The following is a 26,036-nucleotide window of genomic DNA, read 5'->3' as shown; positions in this document are numbered from 1 at the left end:
TAACTCAAAATAAATAAAAAGTATCACTCATACATCTACAAATTAAGGTTGCTATACAGTGCATCCAGAAGATGTTCACAGCGCTTCAATTTTTCCACATTTTGCAATTTTTCCACATTTTGTTATGTGACAGCCTTATTCCAAATGGATGAAATTCATTTTTTTCCACTGAGGATGCAAAAGGCGGACCGATCTTTAGGGGCGTGCTGTTCGGTCTGCGACACCGGTCATGTTTAAAGGCCGACTCCCTTACGTTAGCCGCCAGACATCCCTGCCTGGCTGATAGTCCATATGTGCAGTTGTGGGTCAACACATGGGTACGTGACAAGTGTGCAGATGGCGGCCTCCTGTTCCAGCATATGTGCTAATGTACAATATACGATAATTTGACTCCTGAGGGAGCTATCCTTCTCCTAGCGATGCTACGAAAGGAAGTTACAATTGCTACCCCATTGAGACAATGCTGCAAGCCTATTGCATTTGCCAAAAAACAAAAACAAGGTAGGTACAATTTGCAATTAATTTTTTTCCATGTCCGCTGTGGAGTGTTACCTTAAAATCCAAAAATGCATGACGGCATGCCATGGTGTCGGTTGCAGAGAAACGATGGCAGGTGGTGTAATGGTAGGGTTTTGACTTTAGCACAGCATTGATTCTTGCCATCGAGATGTCTAGCTAGACGCTACATGACCAATCTAAAGCGGTTGTATTCTTCCTGCCTTACTGGTGGTTGGCTCTCACTGCGGTATGTATCACTTCCTGTTCCGGAGCACAGACTGTGTTTTTGCTGTATCTGTTAGCTGTTTAATCTGCGCAGTTATATTGATCTAGTTAACTAGATAACGATTTGTTTCACAGGGTAATCTTCACGTGCCTTAACTAAAGCACTCCCTCTGCTGATTCACCTCTAAATTATTACACATTATTCACTTTGTGTGTTTTTAGGAATCCGCTAGCTTAGCGCAGCTACTAGCTCTTAGCCGGCTTAGCATGGCGGCTTCTCCTGTCTCTCCCGCACTTTTCTGCTCTGGGTGTGAAATGTTTAGTTATTCCTCGGCCTCCTTTAGCAGTAATGGTACTTGTAATAATTGTAGCTTATTCGTAGCTTTGGAGGCCAGGCTGGGAGAATTGGAGACTCGGCTCCGCACCTTGGAAAATCCTACAGCTAGCCAGGCCCCTGTAGTCGGTGCGAACCAAGGTAGCTTAGCCGCCGTTAGTTCCCCTCCGGCAGATCCCGAGCAGCTGGGAAAGCAGGCCAACTGGGTGACTGTGAGGAGGAAGCGTAGTCCTAAACAGAAGCCCCGTGTACACCGCCAACCCGTTCACATCTCTAACCGTTTTTCCCCACTCGGCGACACACCCGCCGAGGAACAAACTCTGGTTATTGGCGACTCTGTTTTGAGAAATGTGAAGTTAGCGACACCAGCAACCATAGTCAAATGTCTTCCGGGGGCCAGAGCAGGCGACATTGAAGGAAATTTGAAACTGCTGGCTAAGGCTAAGCGTAAATTTGGTAAGATTGTAATTCACGTCGGCAGTAATGACACCCGGTTACGCCAATCGGAGGTCACTAAAATTAACATTGAATCGGTGTGTAACTTTGCAAAAACAATGTCGGACTCTGTAGTTTTCTCTAGGCCCCTCCCCAATCGGACTGGGAGTGACATGTTTAGCCACATGTTCTCCCTGAATTGTTGGCTGTCTGAGTGGTGTCCAAAAAATGAGGTGGGCTTCATAGATAATTGGCAAAGCTTCTGGGGAAAACCTGGTCTTGTTAGGAGAGACGGCATCCATCCCACTTTGGATGGAGCAGCTCTCATTTCTAGAAATCTGGCCAATTTTCTTAAATCCTCCAAACCGTGACTATCCAGGGTTGGGACCAGGAAGCAGAGTTGTAGTCTTACACACCTCTCTGCAGCTTCTCTCCCCCTGCCATCCCCTCATTACCCCATCCCCGTAGAGACGGTGCCTGCTCCCAGACCACCAATAACCAGCAAAAATTTATTTAAGCATAACAATTCAAAAAGAAAAAATAATATAGCACCTTCTGTTGTGTAGGCCGCTGAAGAGGAGGTACTGCTGGCCCACCACCACCAGATGGCGCCCTGCTTGGAGTGCGGGCGTCAAGCACGAGAGGGCGTCGGAACTATTGGAGTGACAGCTGTCACACATCATCAACACCAGCTGTCACTCATCAACTTCATCCTCCATAAAAGCCGGACTGCAACTCCACCTCCCTGCCGAGAAATCACCTACCATTCAGGTAATTTTCTCTGCTGAACAAAAATTGTGTAATAGTCTGAAGTTCTTTTGCAGCCGTTTTCCTGTGGTGTTTGCCTTATTTGTGGGATTGGCGTTTGGTGTGATCAGCGACGGCTTCGCTTCACACCCCAACCAGATAAGTGGTTAGACAGGAGCTGCACGAGTGTGTGATTGGAGGTGGAGGTTTTCCCTCCTGGAGGATTCAAACACCGGAGGATTGCTGGGTGTGTATTCACACACCCACCACTAACTGTTTCTGTTTCTGCCAGCAGTACCTGGTCTGACTGCTGAAGACAGTGGCCGCCTGGGGCGCAGGGCTTGGCGGCTCCGGTGTTCTTCAGATCCGTTGGTGGTGGAAGCTGTGTGGGATCCGGCTCTTCTGGGATTCGACGTCTTCTATCTTCGAGCCTGCCCACATGTCACCTTATGTATAATTGACAATCCACAATATTGTTATTGTCTGTAATTCGTTGTGCGATTCACAACATTAAATTGTTACTTTTTGGCTTATCCATTGTCCGTTCATTAACGCCCCCTGTTGTGGGTCCGTGTCACGACACCTTCCCAACACCTTCAACTGCACCACAGACTAAAACAGTTAAATGTGGTCTATTAAACATTAGATATCTCTCTTCTAAGTCCCTGTTAGTAAATGATATAATAATTGATCAGCATATTGATTTATTCTGCCTTACTGAAACCTGGTTACAGCAGGATGAATATGTTAGTTTAAATGAGTCAACACCCCCGAGTCACACTAACTGCCAGAACGCTCGTAGCACGGGCCGAGGCGGAGGATTAGCAGCAATCTTCCACTCCAGCTTATTAATTAATCAAAAACCCAGACAGGGCTTTAATTCATTTGAAAGCTTGACTCTTAGTCTTGTCCATCCAAATTGGAAGTCCCAAAAACCAGTTTTATTTGTTGTTATCTATCCTCCACCTGGTCGTTACTGTGAGATTCTCTGTGAATTTTCAGACCTTTTGTCTGACTTAGTGCTTAGCTCAGATAAGATAATTACAGTGGGCGATTTTAACATCCACACAGATGCTGAGAATGACAGCCTCAACACTGCATTTAATCTATTGTTAGACTCGATTGGCTTTGCTCAAAATGTAAATGAGTCCACCCACCACTTTAATCATACCTTAGATCTTGTTCTGACTTATGGTATGGAAATTGAAGACTTAACAGTATTCCCTGAAAACCCCCTTCTGTCTGATCATTTTTTAATAACATTTACATTTACTCTGATGGACTACCCAGCAGTGGGGAATAAGTTTCATTACAGTAGAAGTCTTTCAGAAAGCGCTGTAACTAGGTTTAAGGATATGATTCCTTCTTTATGTTCTGCAATGCCATATACCAACACAGGGCAGAGTAGCTACCTAAACTCTGTGAGTGAGATAGATTATCTCGTCAATAGTTTTATATCCTCATTGAGGACAACTTTGGATGCTGTAGCTCCTCTGAAAAAGAGAGCCTTAAATCAGAAGTGCCTGACTCCGTGGTATAACTCACAAACTCGCAGCTTAAAGCAGATAACCCATAAGTTGGAGAGGAAATGGCGTCTCACTAATTTAGAAGATCTTCACTTAGCCTGGAAAAAGAATCTGTTGCTCTATAAAAAAGCCCTCCGTAAAGCTAGGACATCTTACTACTCATCACTAATTGAAGAAAATAAGAACAACCCCAGGTTTCTTTTCAGCACTGTAGCCAGGCTGACAAAGAGTCAGGGCTCTATTGAGCCGAGTATTCCTTTAACTTTAACTAGTAATGACTTCATGACTTTCTTTGCTAATAAAATTTTAACTATTAGAGAAAAAAATTACTCATAACCATCCCAAAGACATATCATTCTCTTTGGCTGCTTTCAGTGATGCCGGTATTTGGTTAGACTCTTTCTCTCCGATTGTTCTGTCTGAGTTATTTTCGTTAGTTACTTCCTCCAAACCATCAACATGTCTATTAGACCCCATTCCTACCAGGCTGCTCAAGGAAGCCCTACCATTAATTAATGCTTCGATCTTAAATATGATCAGTCTTGTTGGGGAAAGTGTAGTGACACGGACCCACAACAGGGGGTGCAAATGAACGGTCAATAGATGAGCCAAAAGGTAACAATTTAATGTTGTGAATCTGCACAACGAATATACAGACAATCTCAGAATCTGATAGCAGTCAATACACAAAGGTGACGTGTGGGCAGCTCGAGGATAGAAGACGTCTGTCCTGAGAAGAGCCGGAACCACACGATTTCCGCCGGCACCGAACCTGGTGAATACTGGAACCGCCAAGTCCCGAATTCCCAGGTGATCACCGTCCCCGACTGTCGGATCTGGCACTGCTGGCGAGGAGCACAAACAGTGAGATGTGGGTGTGTGCACACCCAGTAACCAAAACAGTCAGAAGGTGGAAAGTCACCTCCACCCCTAATCACACACTCGTGCAGATCCTGTTAACCACTTATCTGGTTGGGGTATGAAGCGAAGCCGTCGCTGTTCACACCAAACGCCAATCCAGCAGATAAGGCTCACAACAGGAAAGCGGCTGCAAAAAAAGTTCAGACTATGACACAGTTTTCAGTACAGCAGAGAATTACCTTCACAGGTAGATGATATCTCGGCAGCGAGGTGGAGATGACATCCGGCTTTTATGGAGTGATGAAATGATGGGTGACAGCTGTCATGAGTTGATGTGTGACAGCTGTCACTCCCGGTTGTGTCCGTGGCAGCAGCGCCCTCTCGTGCCTGAAGCCCGCACTTCAGGCAGGGTGCCCTCTGGTGGTGGGCCAGCAGTACCTCCTCTTCTGGCGGCCCACACAACAAATCTGTCTTTATTAGTTGGCTATGTACCACAGGCTTTTAAGGTGGCAGTAATTAAACCATTACTTAAAAAGCCATCACTTGACCCAGCTATCTTAGCTAATTATAGGCCAATCTCCAACCTTCCTTTTCTCTCAAAAATTCTTGAAAGGGTAGTTGTAAAACATCTAACTGATCATCTGCAGAGGAATGGTCTATTTGAAGAGTTTCAGTCAGGTTTTAGAATTCATCATAGTACAGAAACAGCATTAGTGAAGGTTACAAAGGTTACAGCTCATCTCTGTGCTTGTTCTGTTAGACCTCAGTGTTGCTTTTGATACTGTTGACCATAAAATTTTATTACAGAGATTAGAGCATACCATAGGTATTAAAGGCACTGCGCTGCAGTGGTTTGAATCATATTTATCTAATAGATTACAATTTGTTCATGTAAATGGGGAATCTTCTTCACAGACTAAGGTTAATTATGGAGTTCCACAATGTTCTGTGCTAGGACCAATTTATTCACTTTATACATGCTTCCCTTAGGCAGTATTATTAGACAGCATTGCTTAAATTTTCATTGTTACGCAGATGATACCCAGCTTTATCTATCCATGAAGCCAGAGGACACACACCAATTAGCTAAACTGCAGGATTGTCTTACAGACATAAAGACATGGATGACATCTAATTTCCTGCTTTTAAACTCAGATAAAACTGAAGTTATTGTACTTGGCCCCACAAATCTTAGAAACATGGTGTCTAACCAGATCCTTACTCTGGATGGCATTACCCTGACCTCTAGTAATACTGTGAGAAATCTTGGAGTCATTTTTGATCAGGATATGTCATTCAATGTGCATATTAAATATGTAGGACTGCTTTTTTGCATTTGCGCAATATCTCTAAAATTAGAAAGGTCTTTTATTTCCTCTAGGCTGGACTATTGTAATTCATTATTATCAGGTTGTCCTAAAAGTTCCCTGAAAAGCCTTCAGTTAATTCAAAATGCTGCAGCTAGAGTACTAATGGGGACTAGAAGGAGAGAGCATATCTCACCCATATTGGCCTCTCTTCATTGGCTTCCTGTTAATTCCAGAATAGAATTTAAAATTCTTCTTCTTTCTTATAAGGTTTTGAATAATCAGGTCCCATCTTATCTTAGGGACTTCATAGTACCATATCACCCCAATAGAGCGCTTCGCTCTCAGACTGCAGGCTTACTTGTAGTTCCTAGGGTTTGTAAGAGTAGAATGGGAGGCAGAGCCTTCAGCTTTCAGGCTCCTCTCCTCTGGAACCAGCTCCCAATTCAGATCAGGGAGACAGACACCCTCTCTACTTTTAAGATTAGGCTTAAAACGTTCCTTTTTGCTAAAGCTTATAGTTAGGGATGGTTCAGGTCAGTTATGCTGCTATAGACTTAGACTGCTGGGAGGTTCCCATGATGCACTGAGTGTTTCTTTCTCTTTTTGCTCTGTATGCACCACTCTGAATTTAATCATTAGTGATTTATCTCTGCTCCCCTCCACAGCATGTCTTTTTCCTGGTTCTCTCCCTCAGCCCCAACCAGTCCCAGCAGAAGACTGCCCCTCCCTGAGCCTGGTTCTGCTGGAGGTTTCTTCCTGTTAAAAGGGAGTTTTTCCTTCCCACTTCCTTCGTTTTGACCGTTGGGGTTTTTCCGTAATTATTGTATGTCTTTGCCTTACAATATAAAGCACCTTGGGGCAACTGTTTGTTGTGATTTGGCGCTATATAAATAAAATTGATTTGATTTGATTTTGATTTGGTTCACCACACCCAGGCATAGTGTGAACTTATAAATACAGTGCAGTCAACAAGCAGCATTTACTCGCCGGCCTTGACTGCTTCGTTTCGGCGCCAGTTCTGAGCCAGAAACGTTTTTGGCATGTTTTAGACCAGCTATTTAATGCAATGAAACAGACTTTACAACTGACCAGGACTGAACCAAATCAAGAAGTTAGGGTATGCATTTGTTCGATTGAGACATTTTTCTGTTAAACAGCTTATAATTTGTTTTGTTAATTGACATATGGGTTGCTTTTTTTATTCATATCCTCTGTATGCTACACTCAAGAATGAATCTGGTGAGCTGTGCAAGTAAGATGATACTGAGTCTGAATTAGATTTAATTAAAAATTTTTAGATTTTTGCAGTAATTGTGGCGTTTGTTCTAGCCATCAGGGGGCGCCAGAACATCATTTTTAAATAAGATGAACGCTGTCACGTTGTTTTGTGAATGTAGAATTTATCAGTTCTGGTCTTCTAGTATAATAGTAACTTGACCAAATAATTTGTATATTTGTAATATACCGATCAGAGGTGTTATGAGGATGAAGAAAACTGGCTAATGTTTGAAATTATCATGGGATTATGCTGTTACCTTCATTTCACCCTGTCGTCTTCTTCACATGCTGCATGGGAACCACAGAGGCAAGTGATCCAGAGACCGGGCACCCAGGTGGAGTCTGTGAGTGTGCCCGTCCTAATGTGGGCCCCACCAGCCTTATACCGGACCCAATCCTCCCCAGCATCCACAACTCTGCATCCTCCTCACCCCCCTCCAGCAGCCACCACAGCGTCACTGTCACTGTCTAGCCCTGCTACAGACGCATTTGTCAAGTTGCACTTCACCACTGGTCAGCATCACAAAGTTGTAAAATGCTGATAATTGTGGTACAGTTTTGCTCTGATTAATGTAAGTTGAATCTAAATGTAGAATTAACGTGTGTGTGTGTAAAGGTTTGGTATATGACAGTCAGATGCTGAAGCACCAGTGCACTTGCGGGAACAACAGTTTCCACCCTGAGCATGCTGGGAGGATCCAGAGCATCTGGTCTCGACTTCATGAAAGAGGCCTCAGGAGCCAGTGTGAAGTATGACAGACATGCACAATATCATTCATGCATTGAGAGACACAACCGTCAGTACCAACACACGTTGTGCTGTGTTTGTGTGTGTAGCATATCCGCAGTAGGAAGGCAACTCTAGAAGAGCTGCAGTCAGTCCATTCAGAAAAACACGTGCTCCTTTACGGAAACCTGCTCCACCGTCTCAAACTAGACAAACGAAAACTAACCGGTGAGATGCAAAATAATGCAATATGTGATAATAATAATTATTATTATATATACATGAGGCTTACGTGGCATAAATTCTTGCAGGAATCTTATCTCAACGAATATTTGTGAGGTTACCATGTGGAGGAATTGGGGTAAGTATGTCAGACACACACACACAAACATCACAGACCCCATAAAACACAAGTCACATAGGAAATTTTTTCCACTTATTTAATTGCCTTGCTGAACAGCAAACACACAGTTGATTATGCCTCATTATATAGTTAGTTTAATAGTACTACAAATTGCCAAAGCTATTGTTTTTGGCTAAAAGTAGTTTGACACAGAAATCAGAAATCAAAACCTGTATAAAGGTGAGAGATGAGAGAGAGCCAGCAGGAGAAAGAAAGGAAGCAAGTGCAAACACATAGACACTGCAGCTCAGACAGTTTTCAGTTCAGTGTTATTCAATGAGAACCTTTACAGGTAAATAAGAACTGTCTGCTCAGAAGGAAGAAAGGAAATTACAGGGAGGCCAAAGGTAGGAGACCAGACTGTAGAACAAAGGCAGATGGAAATGTTGACATTTGGGTAGACCACAAAAGGAGGAACAATGATGAGGATAAAGGGAACACAAGAGAGTTTGATAAGAAGAAACACAGATAACAAAGCCTGTGAGAAACAGTTGTGAAGCACATTGAGACAGATAAGAGCCTAGATGATAGGAGGTGGAAGATGAAAAATAAGAGAAAAAAGGAGAGGAGGAAAAGGAAAGGGGGCTGGGTGTCAGTTGATAAGGCGACTGATCCAGCTGGATTTCCGGCCGTTGGCTGCTCTGGTGAAGCGGGGAGATTGGAACAAGATGGCAGAGTCTCTGATAAAAGAGATTCCTCTGATTTCATTGTTCTATCACAGCAAACCACAAATATGTGAGTTTAAAAACAATGGAACACCATAAGAGCTGAGCTAAATAATAAAACTGTATTTCAACAGTTGCCATCGTTCACAAATGTTAAAGATTATCTGTGAATCATTTTATCTTTGCTTCATCTAATGGCTATACTTAGCATATGCAGTATTTTTATTTCATGGCCCAAACCCCTGGCAGCTAAAACAGTGAATATACAATCAAAACAGATTTTGATATGCATTTCTTCTGTGAAAGATGCCATACAAATTAATTATTATTATTATTATTATTATTATTATCATATGGCCAAATGCAGTTTCTTGAAATGATATAAACCTTTTGATTGATGTGATCCACTTTAAGTTTTTGTTCAGACTTCTAAATCATCTGACTGGATGAAATTTAACAAATCTTTTATTAGTTGAACCTGTGAAGGCCAAGTGCAGTTTTGCTGTATTTTTCAAACTCTACAACAGATTGTTTGGTAAATTTGTTTTTTGTTTGTTTTTGTTTTGTTTTTTTACTTAATTTATATTTACATTTTATCATCAACAGCGCAGTGTATACATTTCCGTATCTGTGTACATTTATACATATTCTGATATTAGACACTCAAAATGTTAAATGTGCAATCCCAAACATTCGGGGGGAGGTTAAATTGTTGCTCAGTGACTGCAACACAAGGTTAAAAAAAATGTGCACTGCGTATCATAGAAAGGGCGATACTACGACATGTGTATAGAGGGAGCAAAAAGTAGGGGTCACACAGAAGGGCCACAAAATATTCAGTAGATATTTTGTGGCCCTTTCCTCCAGTCCTACAGGAATTGCCCCAATGATCCCACTGTAGGTTCCCATGGGATAGCTTGTTGGGAAACCACTTTGAGGGTGTTAAACACCTCTCTCCAATAAACACTTATCTTACAGTAGGACAGGACTAGAATATGTGAGTGTGATTAGCGATAAGCGCGCCACAATTCCTCCAACATGAGCTGGAATGAGCTGGGCTCATCTTATTTCTGTGTCCTAAAAATCTAGTGATTATTTTCGATTTAAATTCCCTCCATGTGTTTGAATTTGTGGGAGTTATGTAGATTCATGGATAAGAACAGATGGTAGAATTTGCTAATTATTTTTATATCTCTATTCCCCATTTGTATTTCTATTAGAACATTTTCTGTGGAGGTAGGTTTTGTGAGTTTTGTCCATTACTGTGTGCCATCAGGAAAGTTCTTAAGAAATCTGTCTTCAGAAGATCAAAGTCATTTTACAGCTGTTCAAATGTCTTAACTTTTTCACTATTAAATAATTGGTGTAAATGAACCAGTCTATGATCAGACCATTTTCTGAAGCTGGTATCTAAGTTGTTAGGTATGAATGTCTTCATAAATCCAATACTTGTTAGTGATTAAATTAACTTTGGTAGTCCAAAAGCTGTGTCTTTTTCCAGATTTTAACAGTAATTTGAGTCCAGTCTGCCAATTCTTTGATAGGCGTGTCTAAAAAGGGTAGTATTTACATGAGTTCTGGGCACATAATTTGTTCAGTATTAAGCCATCAAGTGTATCCAGTGGATCCACACTATTAGGGGCTTCAGTTGTGCAGCCCAGAAATAATATTTTACGTTTGGAAGCTTAAGACCACCATCTAGTTTAGATAACTGTAAGGTTTTAAGTCTAATTCTAGTGGTTTTTTTGTTTGTTTGTTTGTTTTGCCATATGAAATGTGAGATTATTTTATCTGGTTTCTCAAAAATTGACTTTGGGATTTCTACAGGTAACATCTGAAATAAATAAGCAGCCTTGGCAAAACATTAACACGGATACTTTCAACATGACCAAGCAGAGAGAGAGGGAGCACAGGCCATCTTTCCAAGTCATTTGCAATGCACTGAATCATTTTGCCTTAATTGCTTATGTAGAGGTGGGGAAATATACATTCCAAGGTATTTACTACCTTCTTCAGACCACTTAAATCCACTCTGAAGGTTTGTGCTCTCTGAAATCCTGCCACTGATATCCACAGCCTGTTTTTTCCATGTTTACCTTATATCCTGAATAATACCCATATTGTTGATGTTTGTTTTGTCAGATATAATACATAATCAGCATATATTTTATGCTCTTCTTTATTTATGACAATTCCTTTTATATTATTATTGTCTCTAATGAGCATGGGTCAGTGGGTCAATGCTAATGGCGAACAGCAGGGGTGACAGAGAGCAGCCTTGTCTGCATCCTCGTTCCAATGTGAATCTCTCTGATCTGTACCATTGACTTTAATGGCCACCTGTGGAGATTAGTATAATGTTTGTATCCAATTAAAAAAATTAGGGCTGAATTATACCACTCTAATGTGTGAAACAAATATTGCCATGAAACCCGGTCATATGCCTTTTGGGCAACTAGGAATATAATCACAGATTCAGTTTTTTAAATGCATGTTTATCCAGACCATTACAAAAATAATTAAAATGTGCTACATATGTCATATCTGTAAGTAAAACAACTAAAGTATGTGACCAATTTTCAAGTGACTAAGAATGCATATTTGCTTTTAGGTACGGTCCAGCAGTTAAACAAAATTTTATGAATTTAAGAAGCTGTTAGTCATTTCTGTTTTGTAGTGATTATCAGAAATTGTTTTTTGTTTGTTGTTTAGTTTAGGTTTTTTTTTTTTTGTTTGTTTTTGAAGTGGCATAGTCATTTGATCATTGATTTATTTTTTGGATTTGACCCACTAATGAAGGTAAAATAAAATATATAGATATATATTCATACAGTAGGGAACATTTCAAAGTAGTTTAACGAGTCATCTTTAAAAACAACACAGCCATAGTTTGTCAGTATGTACACTGACAAACTATAGCTGTGTTGTTTTTATCTAATTAACAAAGAAGGTTTATTATGCACATGTAAGTACAACCAAACAGTTAAAATGTGGATGAGATAAATTAATTATTTAAACATTGTTTTAGATTCCATTCTTCCTAATTGAAAAGCATGTGAAAAAGATGAGTATCATATTAAATATAGCACTGCCAAATTTATGATTCTCTGGAATTGTAGAACAACTGGTACTTCAAAGACATGAGTACAATGGATCATTCTTGTGCCTATTATTATTCTTGTGCTTATTCCTTTATACACAAGCTCTAAAAATGATCATAACTCATAATAATATCACCATTGTGTTGTACATTGTTTATGTAATGTGTTGCATTTGACACTGTAATTCAGAATAATTCATGTTTGATTTCTTTTATGACCTACATCAAGACTATAGATAGAATTTAGCTGTTGCCTGAATCTGCACATAAAATGTATTTTCTATTATTTATTTATTTAGCTTTTGTGTGACTGCATGTATGAGCCTTGGTAAAATAAAGATTAAAATAAAATGATGACCAGCTTCCCTGTGACCCTTAATTGGGGTAAGCAGTTGAAGATGAATGAGTGAGTGAGTGATGACCAGCTTCTGTCTTTCAGAAGCAATGAATTGCGTGTTTTTTTGGCACTTGTGAGCAGAGTTGTTCAAAAATCCTTCATCAGTCATTGTCCTCTCTGTTTTCTGGTAGGTGGATGATGATACAGTATGGAATGAAGTTCACACATCAGCCGCTTCCCGTATGGCTGCAGGCTGCGTCACAGACTTAGCGCTAAAGGTGGCACAAGGAGAGCTGAAGGTGCATCTTTCTTTACTTTTACAAACTCTTTAATGAGCTTTAAGAATATTATAACTATAGTGTGACACGATTTATGTGAAAAACCAAAATAATGCATGCTCTTGGCCCAATTGACATTATAGCCATTGCTAAAATCATTATACTCCCACAACCAAAACCGAGGTGGGGGATATTATAGGAATATAGGAATCACCCTGTCTGTCCATCTGTCTATCCACAACAGCTAAAACAAAACAAAAAATGAATGAGGGGAAAATACAGAAGACTCATTTCTGGACCTGCATTTCAAAACACAGGATAAGAAAATAATCACTAAATTATATGATAAGCGAAACAATTTTCAGTTTGAAATTGTAAGATATCTAGATCTCAGAGGAAATCATTGCTAGCAATACAGATTATGCGATGTACAAGACTCAGCTACCTTGAACTGCTAAAAATGTATGGAGTTGTATGAAGTAGAATTGTACAATGTTTCCAGATGCCCTAGACAGATTCAATGCACTTCGCACAAAACTCCTACTGAAAAGATACCAAGAGAGCAACCGGAAGAAAGCTGCTTAAAATGCTTCTGTATGATAAATCCATGCCATATTTTCACCATGTTGGACATTGAACATGTATAAAGTGGGACAACAGACAAGTAGCGATATACAGGGTGAACACAAACACTCCTTGGTTTCAAATATTTATAATATCAAAAGTCACATGAATAATTTTACAATTTTGAAGAAGAATAATCTGCAAAACAGAAAAAAAAACTTGAGTTTCTGTAACTGTTGATACCGAAAAATTATTCATGTGACTTTTGATATACATATTTGAAACCAAGGAGTGTTTTTGTGTTCACCCTGTATTTAACCCTGCCTAGAGTTTGATCTAGACCACTGCAAGCCATACCATAGGTGATACAGGTTTTTGGTGATATTTATTGATGATTCTGCACAGTACTGCTATATTCATGGACAAGACTAGACCAAGACAAGACCTAAGTATTACCACTAGGAGAAATGTATTTCGAAGATGTCCATGAGTCTTGCAAATGCAACTCTTTTTAAACTGTTTGGTGGATGTCAGTGAAACTTCACACAGTGGTAGCACACCATGTGAAGATGTGCATGAAGGAAAATAATTGTTGTCTGTTTCAAAGAGAGTTACCAAGAGTTTTATACTGTCTTCATATGTGCAACTCCTCTTAAATTGCTTTATGGAATTCAGTGGCACTTCGCAATTTGGTAGCACATCATATGAAAATGTGCATGAAGGAAACTAATTCTGGTTCAGCATAATCAAGAAATTAATGTATTTCATCACAAATTTATTATATTTATAAATGTGTAATTTTATAATTATTTATTTATATTTACTACCACTGATATTGATGTAAGCAACTAGTATGGCAGAGTGAATGGGGTATCATTTAGCTTGCTCACAGATATCTAGTGTTAAATATATGCAGAATAAGAAATAAGTGCTCTTTATGTCCTGGGGCCCCGGATGATGAACCAGTTTGACACAGGTTACTTTCCCAGCCAAAGCTGGTACCCATTTACAGCTGGGTCAACTGGGACAATGCAAATGAAGTGTTTTGTCCAAGAACAAAGACAGGTAACATAAGTGGTAGTCAGACCAAGGTCTGCATATCGATAGCCAAGCTTCTTAACCATTGAGCTACTTGCTCTACTTTAAAAGTATGTACACAATTTTAAATATGTAAAAATATGGTAAACTAATTTTTGCTTGATACAAAATCAGTGAATTGTGATGATTCTTTGCTCTCCTTTCACCCTGTCACAGAATGGATTCGCGGTAGTGAGACCCCCTGGACACCACGCCACCCATGACATCCCTCTGTAAGTACAGCAGGAGATTAAAACACATGTTCGGCCTGCTCAGATGTTTTAAACCTGAGGGGGAAAAAGCCCTGTGTGTGTGTGTGTGTGTGTGTGTGTGTGTGTGTGTGTGTGTGCGTGCGTGCGTGCGTGCGTGCGTGTGCACATTTTCAAAGATGCACATGTTTGTGTGTTGATTTATGTCAGTCTTTAATAGGACTCATTAGCCAAGTAACCACACTCATCTGGCACTCTTGGTGCGCTCAGCATTACCTGTCACTTTTATTTATGGGATGATAATGACTCTTCTTGATGAGCAAAACTTGGACAGTATATATAATGTATTGTATGCACACACATGCACATGCACAAAATTTATGGCCCATGCTGACACCGCCACTTGCAGCATTCCTCTGTTTTTCATACATCAACACTTTTTGTGCACCTTCACCACAGACAGTGAGTGCTGAGTAAAGTGCTGCGCCAGTTCTGAAATCCTCTCACTCTTCCTGCCAAAAATTCACAATGCTGTCATCTGCAGTGATATAGCATTATGATAAAGTTAACTTGTGGATTCTTCATTGTTCATGAGTGCAGCATTTTGCGTTAACTCAGCATACTGTTTTAATATGATTTTGTTTGTCAGCAGTGAAAGATGAAATGAAACCTTAATTTCGTAAATATTTTCAGCGTATGTTTGCGTGGCAGTTTCCTTCCATCTCGGAGTCAGTGTTGTTGTTGGGCACATGTCTTTTGAGGTTCCTAAGGCCCATATGGAAATTCGGTGATGTCACTGTGGTAAAGATGTCCTGAAGAACAGATGTGTCTGTGTGTCCACAGGGGTTTCTGTTTCTTCAACTCTGTGGCTATTGCTGCCAAACAGCTCCAACAAAAGCGAAACATCAGCAAGATCCTCATTGTGGACTGGGTAAGGACTGACCACACTGCCATCACCACTAGTCCTCAAATGGTTATCAATAAAAAGATAAATAGGTAGAGAAATGTATCATACAAATATGGTCCCAGCAGCATGGTAACAGTGCTATGTCTTTTTTGCGACCCGCTGTAAAGCTGGATTTATGCACATATAAACGTATCCCCACACACTCGTGCAGATCGTGATCAGTGTCCAGGTGGTTGTCTCTGTTTTCCATGTGCGTTTGAGCATTCAGCATTGCTTTACACTGTCTATACTCTGTGACATGTTTCTACATTACACAGTATTTTCTAATTGAATCATCAAATGTATTTATGATGAAAACCTAGTCATGTTATAACTGATGGCCATCAGTATTTGGGTTCATAGGTCTGGCATTTTCATTTTAATAAGTGAAATTTTAATTGTTATATTGTACCATAATGTTTGTATCCCGTCGTTTGAAAACTGCCTGATGTGACATTCATTCACTGTCTAGGATATTCATCATGGCAACGGCACCCAAGATGCTTTCTACAATGACCCAAGTGTCCTTTATATCTCTTTACATCGCTATGACGATGGCAACTTCTTTCCTGGTGTTGGAAATCCCAGTGAGGTATGTTTTAACATACAGTATTGTGAGTAGAAAAGAAGGTTTATAAACATAACCACAGGCTCTGTGAAGAGCAGATGTAGTGTAATTTTATTTAAGCTTCATAACATCTGTGTTTCATGTTAACATAAAAACGCATTTATGTTTCTTTACACGTGTAATTCTGTCCATGTGTTTCAGTGTAACAGTCACTGCCCACATACTTCCACATGGCCTTTATGTTGACACAAATGTTAAGAAACACATCCACTAGATGGCACTGCAGACCCTTATGAAAGTTTCTGACAACATCAAACTTGGCGATGGTCGAAGTCATAATATTTCATCTGTAAAAGAAACAAGTGTAAGCAGCGAGTAAGAGTAAGAGGGAAATAAATGAAAAAAGTTGATTTAAATCAATAAAGTCTATTTAAATTGAAAAAAAAAATTTTTTTTAAGTTTTTTTTTTTTTTTTTTTTCTTTTTTACCAGCCGTTGGTAGGTGATTTGTGTGGCCACTAAGTACTTCATGACAAGTTTATGTACATAAAATTCTCCTTAAAGTTTGCCACCATTGTTAAAAGTCTTCTTCATGTCCTTTTTCTTATATCCCCATCACACTAGAGGCCGAATGAGCCTGAATACCATCCGAATGAAAATTCAGCCTCCACTTGGGCAAAGTTGAGACAAAATTAAAAACCTCCGACAGCATTCTAAGTGCACTCCAAACAGTCAGGCACAGTCCAGCAGCCAGCCTGAATGTAGAGCACACGCTTTCTACTTTGGAAAAAATATCGAACAGCAGTCGAGGTCATCTCTAACTGCATTCTGACTGCGTTCTAAATATTCTCAAAACAGGATTCAAAACAGTCTGATCACTCTCGAAAAACATTTGTCATGGACAGGCACATCAAATCCTGCCAGCATGTCCCAGACAGCACCACCAGTGCTTCCCGTTCAGGGTGTGCAAAGGAAATATAATAATGTGCAGCATCTGTGGCATGCATTCATTTTGTGAAGTAGATGTGAACATTGCACAGTCATACTGAAAACACTGTCTGTCGCTCTGAGTCAGTGTATCTCAGAGCCGCCGGGCAGCACGTACATCTGCACGGGGTGTTACATCCATAATAATCATATTATCACAGATATATTTTCAGTCCTCTCATGGGTTAGATAATGTATCTGTAATATTATGGTCATCATAGCTGTAAGACCATGTGCAGATGTGCTTCCCCGCGCCACAGCGAGTCAGTGTGTTTCAGTGGCCTGGTTCAGTGCAGCATAGCACACTTGAATGGGGTGCCACAGCTGTAATATGCATCATATGACAGATACATTGTCGGTCCATCTTATGAGTTAGAAGATATATCTGTAATATTAAGTTATTATGTCTGTAGCACCCCGTTCAGACGTGCTGCAAGTCAGTGCGTCACATAGCCTCGGGGCAGCGTGCACATCTGAACAGCCTGTCACAGCTATAATACACATCATATTACAGTTACAACATGTAACTCATGTGAAGGAATTGGCATTACAACTGTATTATATGTGTGAATGAATATGAATATGAATGTATGAATATGTATGAATAGAATATGAATAGAAAGAATAATCACCTTTGGAACCACTCCAGATTCGGCTCCCACCTCTTGGTGCGGAGCTAGGCTGCAGCCTGTGATATAATCCATGTGATCCTGAGAGCGACATCAGATGGAGACAACAGCCAAGTACTGAGTGCTAATGCGCCGTCCACTACGACATAAATATTCCTTATGACGCTGCGTCCAGTGGTGCAAAGCGCAGCATCCATGCTGACAGTGGGATGACCCGCTGCGCATCAGGGCACGTAACATCCGTTCACAAGGTTCAGAGGGTCCGTTATGTGTAGCATTAGGTAATTGCCAGGACACACACGTGAACCATGCTGTGATCACTTTATGGAGCAAAGGTCCTGGAGAGAGGAAGGGCATGAGGGGAAGGGAGGGGTGGTGCACGACAGTGGGAAAGAGAGAGCGGGCACGAGCGAGGGACAGGGCGGGCGTCTGCTGTGTAATGCTTTAATATCCATACCTGCCTTTCAATTTTACATATGATATTCAATATATAGCCCGATACATGTAATCCAGGGTCTCCTGCATACGTTTTTTTCTGTGATGTATCGCAGGCTGTTGGCTATAACTGCCACACCGGTAATAACGAGTGTGCACGTCAGTTATCTGATGACAGTAATGATCTGACCACACGCGTATACATGCACTACAGCGATGCAATCGTTAGTGTACCCTGGGTTACATGTCATCAGGTTGGATGTCATTCAAAATCCAGCAGGGTGACACGGCAGGTCTTCAAAAGATAGCGGACCACAGTGCTCGCTCTGCCATGGCCCTTCCCTTTCTTGCTTTCCACCCAGACCTCGGGTGCCACTCAAACCTCACCCATGCGGCAGTCGATGTGCATTCTTCTTATTCTTACTGCAATATAGCATCAGTCTAAGTATTCGTACTGTGTTCAAACTACATTTGGACTGCATTTGTGGGCATGCACACAGGCTGTGCAAGACTCAGTTGAGGTGGCTTCCGCCCACATTCTAAGTATTTGATCGTCATTCAGAATATCTGTCCCTTACGACTGCATCTCAGTGTTGGGCTTTTTTTCCCATTCCAGTTGATTCAGCTTGATTCCTGCTCATTCTTGCTAAGTGTGACGAGGCCCTTTACGTTGTGCCTCACATGAACTTTGGCTACTCTGCTCCCATGATTTGCAGTTGTGCTGTCCCATTTATTCCGCATTTGTAAGCTTTCAGAAAATGGACACAAATACGAAAGAAATGTACAAGTGCAGACAGAAGGCTCCATGCATTTCCATATGTGTATTTAACATTAAGCATTCATGTTGGCAGTAGTATTTGGTAATTATATCACTCCAGCATCACATTAAGGAGATTAAGAGTATTTCATTTAGCATTTACTTGACAAAGCAGGAGAAATATTACAGCAGTAAATCCAGGAGGACCCTACAGTTAAACACTTTTTTCTAATGATACATTAGTTTTAGAATCTTCCAGAACACAGTCTGTATTCCATACTTGAAAAATGAGAGTGTATATACAGTTGTAGTGTACAGGGGCACAAGATTAAAATGTCTTAATGTTAAACAATATTAATGAGACATTACCTATGTATCGCAATGTGCCCACTGTGATTAGAGGACAAGGAGACCTCAGGTTTGTTTATCAAGTTCAATTTATCTTCGGAAGTTTACATGTCAGAACTTCACAACAGGATGTGTAGATTTGAATTGCATCTCCCTGTTTGCATACAGGCTATTACGATGTCTATGAATTATGCCTGTGGTCTTACCAGAAACCGAGTATGATCACTATCTGCAGTCAGATGAATTGACCCAAGCCCATGGCAGCAGTCACCATCCATTTAACCACATTCACATTCCTTCATCTTATTCTCCTCCACTCCCCAACCATTCACACACACACACACACACACAAATACATACACACGCACACACAGTAATGAGGATTTAAAAAATCTATGTTTTTCCGTAAGCCCTTGAATGAAGAACGGTACATAAAACGCTGTGTTGTCTTGGATGTGGCTTTGCCTTAAGTGGTCCTCAGCGCCTGTTGAGCTGTGTGGTAAACCTCTGGAGTCTCACTGTCCCCCGTGTAGGTATATAACACGCCATGGGGTAGGGGTGTGATGTCACCGGCATAACACAAAGTGCAGAGTACCACACAAAACCAGTGATGGCCTAATCTAGTCCAGCAGCCTTTGAAACATGAAAGAGAGCAAGAGGAGTGCAAGAGACTTGGATCAAGAGCAGGATTTGTTTGTGTGTGTGTGTGTGTGTGTGCGCGTGCGTGCATGTGCGCATACATACGGTTACATTACCAGTTGGCAGAGGACAGAAGGCCTCATGTGTTTTTCGTTTGCCCTGTGAACATCCCGTCCACTGAGAGAAGACTGGAGACAGACGTTGTGCGATGCTGATCAGCATTCTTTCTCTTTCAAACATCCTCTCACACCCATACACACACACGCACACGTACACACGCAATGGAAATTACCACGCCAAAAGTGTGTCAATCAATGCCTCATTCTCGCCTCATTCTGACATTTTGAATGATGGTGAAGGGCTTGGAAAGCAGCTAAATGGCTGCTAGGAGGACTACAAAGGGGAGACAGGAATCCTGCTTAGACCTTCTTTCAGAGACCTGGGTCTCAGTTCAAACAGAGAGGAGGACCCCAAGATCAAGGTCTGCCTGGTATTTTAGTGATAACAAAAGTGTATTAGGATCATATCCAGGATGTTGAAGAATGTACTGGTAAACATTGTATATCAAGTATATATCAGTTAAGTGTAGACTGTTACAAAAGTAGTACAGTCCTACAGCATGTGGGACAAAATTCCAAAGTCATTTATTATTCATGCATATATGTAGATTCATGTGCAAGTATATAAATTGTATCTTTTACACACATATTGTTAGCTGCAGCAGTTGACATATGATTCGGATTCCTGAATGGGCTCGTGCTGTTGTAGCTTGGAGAGATTTATAATGCAGTTTTACAAAATAAAAATCAAACTGGGGAAACAGGGGTGTTCAATTAATAGCCATCCATCTTCATTTTGGAATCATAAACACTCCCTTCTGTTGCCTAAAAGAATTACATTTTTTTCCCAGTTGCTGCAATGATGGTTTTGCAATGGAGGTGCTGATTTGTTTTTTTTGTTTTTTTTAAATCCCAGATGTTAAGTAATTTCAAACTTTCACTGGAGCAAGTTACATTATTTAACTTTCACTGGGGCTGTCTTTGCCTTTCTCTGTCCCCCCAGGTGGGTGCAGGTGCAGGTGAGGGCTTCAACGTGAACGTAGCATGGACGGGTGGCTTGAATCCTCCCATGGGTGATGCTGAGTACCTATCTGCATTCAGGTAAAAATAAATAAATAAAATGGGTGGGTGGGGGGGTTGGGTGCATTTCATACCATGACCTCATAGACATACTCTGTACTTGTACTTTGTAGTTGTCAACAGTTAAAAATGGAGAATTAATGAGGCATGTTTCTTCTGCATAACGTAAATGTCATATTAATGATTTAGGGTTTTTGTTGCAGTTGTAGTAGTAGTTATTTTTTTTCAGTTTATCAATTAACTTTGAACATCAATGTGCAGAGACATGAAAATGGCTTCATACAGTGAAATTCATCGTTGTATACAAATTGGTATTTTATTTATCAGATTAACAATAACAGAGATTTTTCTGTTTATTTTTTTAAGGTGGTACATGTAAATTCCAGTATGTGACTAACCAGTTGAATAACATCCTCATAATTACTATCACTATTACTTGATGGCAGCTGAAGTTCATGAAATGTGAATGCAGTGCTATTTTGAAGCCCATACTCCAATTTTGCACAGCAATGCAAAACCTGGAGGAGCTTTTAAAACAGTGTGTTCTTTTATCTGAATTACTGAACAGTGAGAACACGATTTTCAGTAAAACTGAACAGAACACTTTATTCGCTGAGCTGGATTACCTGCACAGTATCTTAACTGGGTTTCATGCTTTCACAAATTGATGTGCTGAGTTGAAGTGATGTCAGATGTACACAATAACAAAGGATGACTAAAAATCAAGTCTTCACATGGCTTTGTCTGAATAGTATTATCGACATTATTTGTAGTGCAGAGGTATTGCAAGGAGGTGTAGAAAGGCAAATGAAGGAGGTAGTTTTTATCGCTGCAGCATTGTGTTTCAGCTGCATTGCATTTGATGATATGCAGAGTAACTGAGACAATTAAAATATTAATATATATGTGTGTGTGTGTGTGTGTGTGTGTGTGTGTATACGAGGTGCATTCAAAAAGTATTTAGCACAGTATACAGTTAATCAACTGGGGTCTGAAATCCTAATTCCCTTCAAAGTAGTCTCCTTGGGACTGCACACACTTCTCTCAGTGGTTCTGTCATTGTTAGAAACATTTCTGGAAGGCCTCTTTTGAAATCGTGTCCATCTCGGCATGATATCTTCTCGCGACTCAAATTGAGTCCTGAACTTCGGGAACAGGCAATAATTTCAGATTTTGCTGACGCTGTCTATGTGCCCAAATCCTCCATCAAGATGGAATGTATCAAACCTGTGCTTATCCCCACTTTATCCACAAGTTCTTGAATGGTGACACGATGGTCATCTATGGCCAGAGGCTGTATTCTTTTAATCACTTGGTCATTTCGGCTTGTGGATGGCCTTCCGGAACATGCTTCACTATCCACTGATGCACACCCATTTATAAGCGGTTCTTTCATTTTTTTAACCATTCTTTCATTTACATTATACTCATGGCATCATCACCAAAAGTCTGCTGATTGTTGTGAATGGTTTCCTCTTGGGTATCACCAAGCTTTTGGTAAAATTTGATGCAATACTTTTGCTCAAGTCGTTCCGTTATGCTAGAAAATAAGAATCCAATGGGTGCTCAGCACAGATGTTCACTCTAAGGCTGACTGTGAGTGACTGATGTGCTCTGCAATGGGGAAAAAAATTAAAGTATGTGCAAGAATGGTCCAGACACCTCCCCCACCAAACGACAACTCACATGCTTTATTTTTGCCATGGGATAAAATAAGGTTGAATACTTTTTGACTGCAGCTTGTATAAACCTACATTTTTAGAGTTAAATTGTTTTCTGTGCATTTTGGCTGGAAACCATTCAGCTGTATCTGTCAACACTGATGAGGCCATAACATCGACAAGTTTGTGAGGATTTTTTTTTTGTATGTACACGATACATACCACTTTTAATAATTCCACTGTAACAGTATTTTGACACTTTATTTTGTTTTGCTCAGTAAGTTCCAGTTTTGTAAATATTGTAATGTTTAACAAATAAATTCTTGTGGCATTTGGAAGCAAATGACCGGTATATGTATGTGTATGAACTAGAAAATATTCTTATCTACCAAAGGGAACCTTGCCTGCAAATAAACTTTGGGAACCACTGGTCTAACAACAGAGACGTGGACTGTTATGGTGTTCATATCCACCTTTGCGCTCACTGCACACACTTTTCAGCTTCACTCAGACTGTTTCTTTTGAATGGGTCTACTCAGCACTGTAATGAAGTTTGAGTGTTTCTGTCAGCAATGCTGGCTTACCACCAGATGATTAAACAGTATGTGAGCTCTACATAGTGCTGTATGCAGCACACACAGTGGGTGGGCCCCCTCGTCAAAGCAAAGATGCTAATGGTCTAACCCATACCGCTAAAAGCCATAGACCGGCCCAGTTCGGAAACACTAAGTCCAGTGTTTACTGGAGCTCTGTATGCTAATTAAGGAACAACCAGTCCTTTCCTGCAGGCGTCTGGCTTTGATATTTTTCATCCAGTTCGTGAAATAGCAGTTTTTTTCATGCATGAAACTTCCTCAGTTTACCACACTGTAGTATTGTACTGTATTGTGTGGCAGCCTGAAGAACCGTACCTGGTATCCATATTCTGTGTGTCTGTGGTTTAATACATAAAGTCCTGTGTCACATGCTATCATCATCTTTGTCTACATGTTTAGCAACATGTATAGTTCAGTTAAAATATTCAGATTGTCTAAAGCAGATTTCTGTAAGTTGCACACATTTTGCAGTCAGTTTGGTGTGGACACATATTCAGTGCATGCTGCTGCCTGTATTTGTATTAACTAGTGCACATCATGCTGTATGAATTACATTTAATACACAATGAATTACTGTCTAAGCCTTAAGGGCCTAATTTACAAAAGGGCTGCATGTAGTAAAATGTGCACAAGCACCACTGCACTTGCAAATACACCTGCATACTGAATTAAGGTGCCCTGACACTTGCACGACTTTGATCTGCGCACTTGCACACACTTCGTCATGACCATCCCACCCACTGTGTTCGCAGCTGGATGCTGTGCTTTGTTCTACTGGACGCTGCACTTTCTGCTCTAGACGCTGCATAGATAAAATAATTATCTCGTAGTGGATTGATCATTTTTTTCTCAGAGTTGGCTGTTGAAAATGTCTTTAATCGCTTCTGGAATCACAGAGGACCACTCCAGCTGCCGCTATTCTCTCTCTCTCTCTCTCTCTCTCTCTCTCTCTCTCTCTCTCTCTCTCTCTCTCTCTCTCTCTCTCTCGTGTGCTGAATGAGGTGGAGAATGCTTTTGGAATCATCTAAAAAAGGTAATTATTTTTCATGTTTATATTATAATGGCTTATTATATTATATTATAATGGCTATATTATAATGGCTGAGCAGCTGTAAAAGTATGTTTATGAGAGATTTAACATCTTATAATCATTCAGAGGAGCTGCACTGTGATGCGGTGCACTGTCGCAGTCACTCAGACACTCAGTGTTTTTTAATTGTTTGCGTGAAGTTCATGTAATTAATGAGTGATGGAGATTTTGAACATTTCAAAATTTTCTTTGCACACTTGCACAAAGCCACACACAGTTTACAACGGTTTACAATTAGTTTATTCTCGTGCACAACAGAGTGCATGCAAGTACATGGATCAAAGTCGTGCAAGTGTCAGGGCACCTTTAGTAATCATGCGCAACAAGGATAGCGTCTGTGAAATGCGCAAAACTGTGTGTATTGATCATTTAGCACATTTGCATTCATGCATATGCAATTAGGGATTTGTCCACCCGAGTGCGCAAAATTCTGGGAGGGAACATGCAAATAGGTGAGGTTTGCACACGCAACACAATCTATCAAGGTCAAATGGAAATTTACCGGTTGTAAATAGCATCTGTATTTTGCGAGTTTGAAACCTTGGCGAGAACTTATTGCCCTTGATAGGCTGCTGTTGCAGCAGCCGAGATGCTACCGCCTCCTTGTATAGAGATTATTTTTTTAATTATTATTGGTAAATTTCTGTGTAGGCTCTCAGTTGTCCAGGTGGTTTCCATAGTAGAGAAGCTTGAATCTTCGACTGGACTGGGTTGCTTGACGCGAGGACGTTTCGCTTCAAATCGCAGAAGCTTCCTCAGCTAAGATTCTTGCTCTGGTGGTCTGACTTCTGTCTTGACTCTTGTAGAGAAGAAGGTGGACCACACACAGACTTGCATATTGGGGTCTATGTGGAACTTCATGGCTGTATGCGCTAAGGATGCATGTGCTGGCTATTACAACAAACAAACAAACAAAAAACAATCTCCTAATTCAGACATTTAGTTAGTGCTCCATTCACAGTATTTTTTTTAATGGTGAATTATTATGCTGCATTGTGCTGGTGGAATATAGAGAACTGTGGTCACAGCTGTTTGTGTGCACAACGGTCTGTCTCATGAGTCTGTGCAATGAACACGGCTGATGTAATGAGTTCTGTGTGTGTAAAGTGCACAGGTAACAGGTATGTGAGCACAGTTGTCTGTCTGTGTGTGGTCCCCTGGCAGAACATAGCATAATTATTTATCATTTTGCTTCAACACTGTGGATGATGGAGCAATAATTAAATGTGTGAAATAGGAGATTACTGTTGTTTTGGGTTGTTTTGTTTTTCTTTTTTTATTGCCAGCATGTGAACACGTTGTATGGCAGAGTTTGTGCTTAATGAAACCCGAGGCGCATGCCTACAAGTGGCTGATTTAATTTCATTTTGTGCTTACGGGCCATTTAACATACACAGAAACTGCATTTGTATACTGCCGTCTAAATCACATTACTGGAAGCTATCAATTACACACTTATTCTTAGACCCTGTTAAAACTGAGATTTGCAATCAGGCTAGGTCAGCTAGTTTTTTTTCTGAATCTGAACAGCGCAAATCGGATTTTAGATGGATTGTTTTTGATTTGGCTCAACCCACCTCAGCCCACAATGTCTTCTCCAGTAAAGCACTCAGTAAAGCAAACAACCTTTTTTCTCTGTGGCGCTTTAACAGCACACACACACGCACT

The 26,036-nt window shown here is 40.5% G+C and overlaps 1 protein-coding gene across 1 annotated transcript in view; it reads left to right on the top strand.

Annotated features, from left to right (window-relative positions):
- Positions 1-26,036, top strand: part of LOC117507191 (histone deacetylase 7-like) — a 230,076-nt gene that overhangs the window by 153,569 nt on the left and 50,471 nt on the right. The window contains 9 exon segments of the mRNA XM_034167004.1: positions 7,520-7,727; positions 7,831-7,964; positions 8,052-8,169; positions 8,253-8,302; positions 12,638-12,745; positions 14,543-14,598; positions 15,418-15,505; positions 15,993-16,112; positions 20,945-21,042. Of these exon segments, the coding sequence (XP_034022895.1) occupies positions 7,520-7,727; positions 7,831-7,964; positions 8,052-8,169; positions 8,253-8,302; positions 12,638-12,745; positions 14,543-14,598; positions 15,418-15,505; positions 15,993-16,112; positions 20,945-21,042 (980 nt within the window).

The sequence above is a fragment of the Thalassophryne amazonica genome, chromosome 3 (genome assembly GCF_902500255.1).
Source record: "Thalassophryne amazonica chromosome 3, fThaAma1.1, whole genome shotgun sequence".
NCBI lineage: Eukaryota > Metazoa > Chordata > Actinopteri > Batrachoidiformes > Batrachoididae > Thalassophryne > Thalassophryne amazonica.
This window is presented reverse-complemented; position numbering and strand designations above follow the sequence as displayed.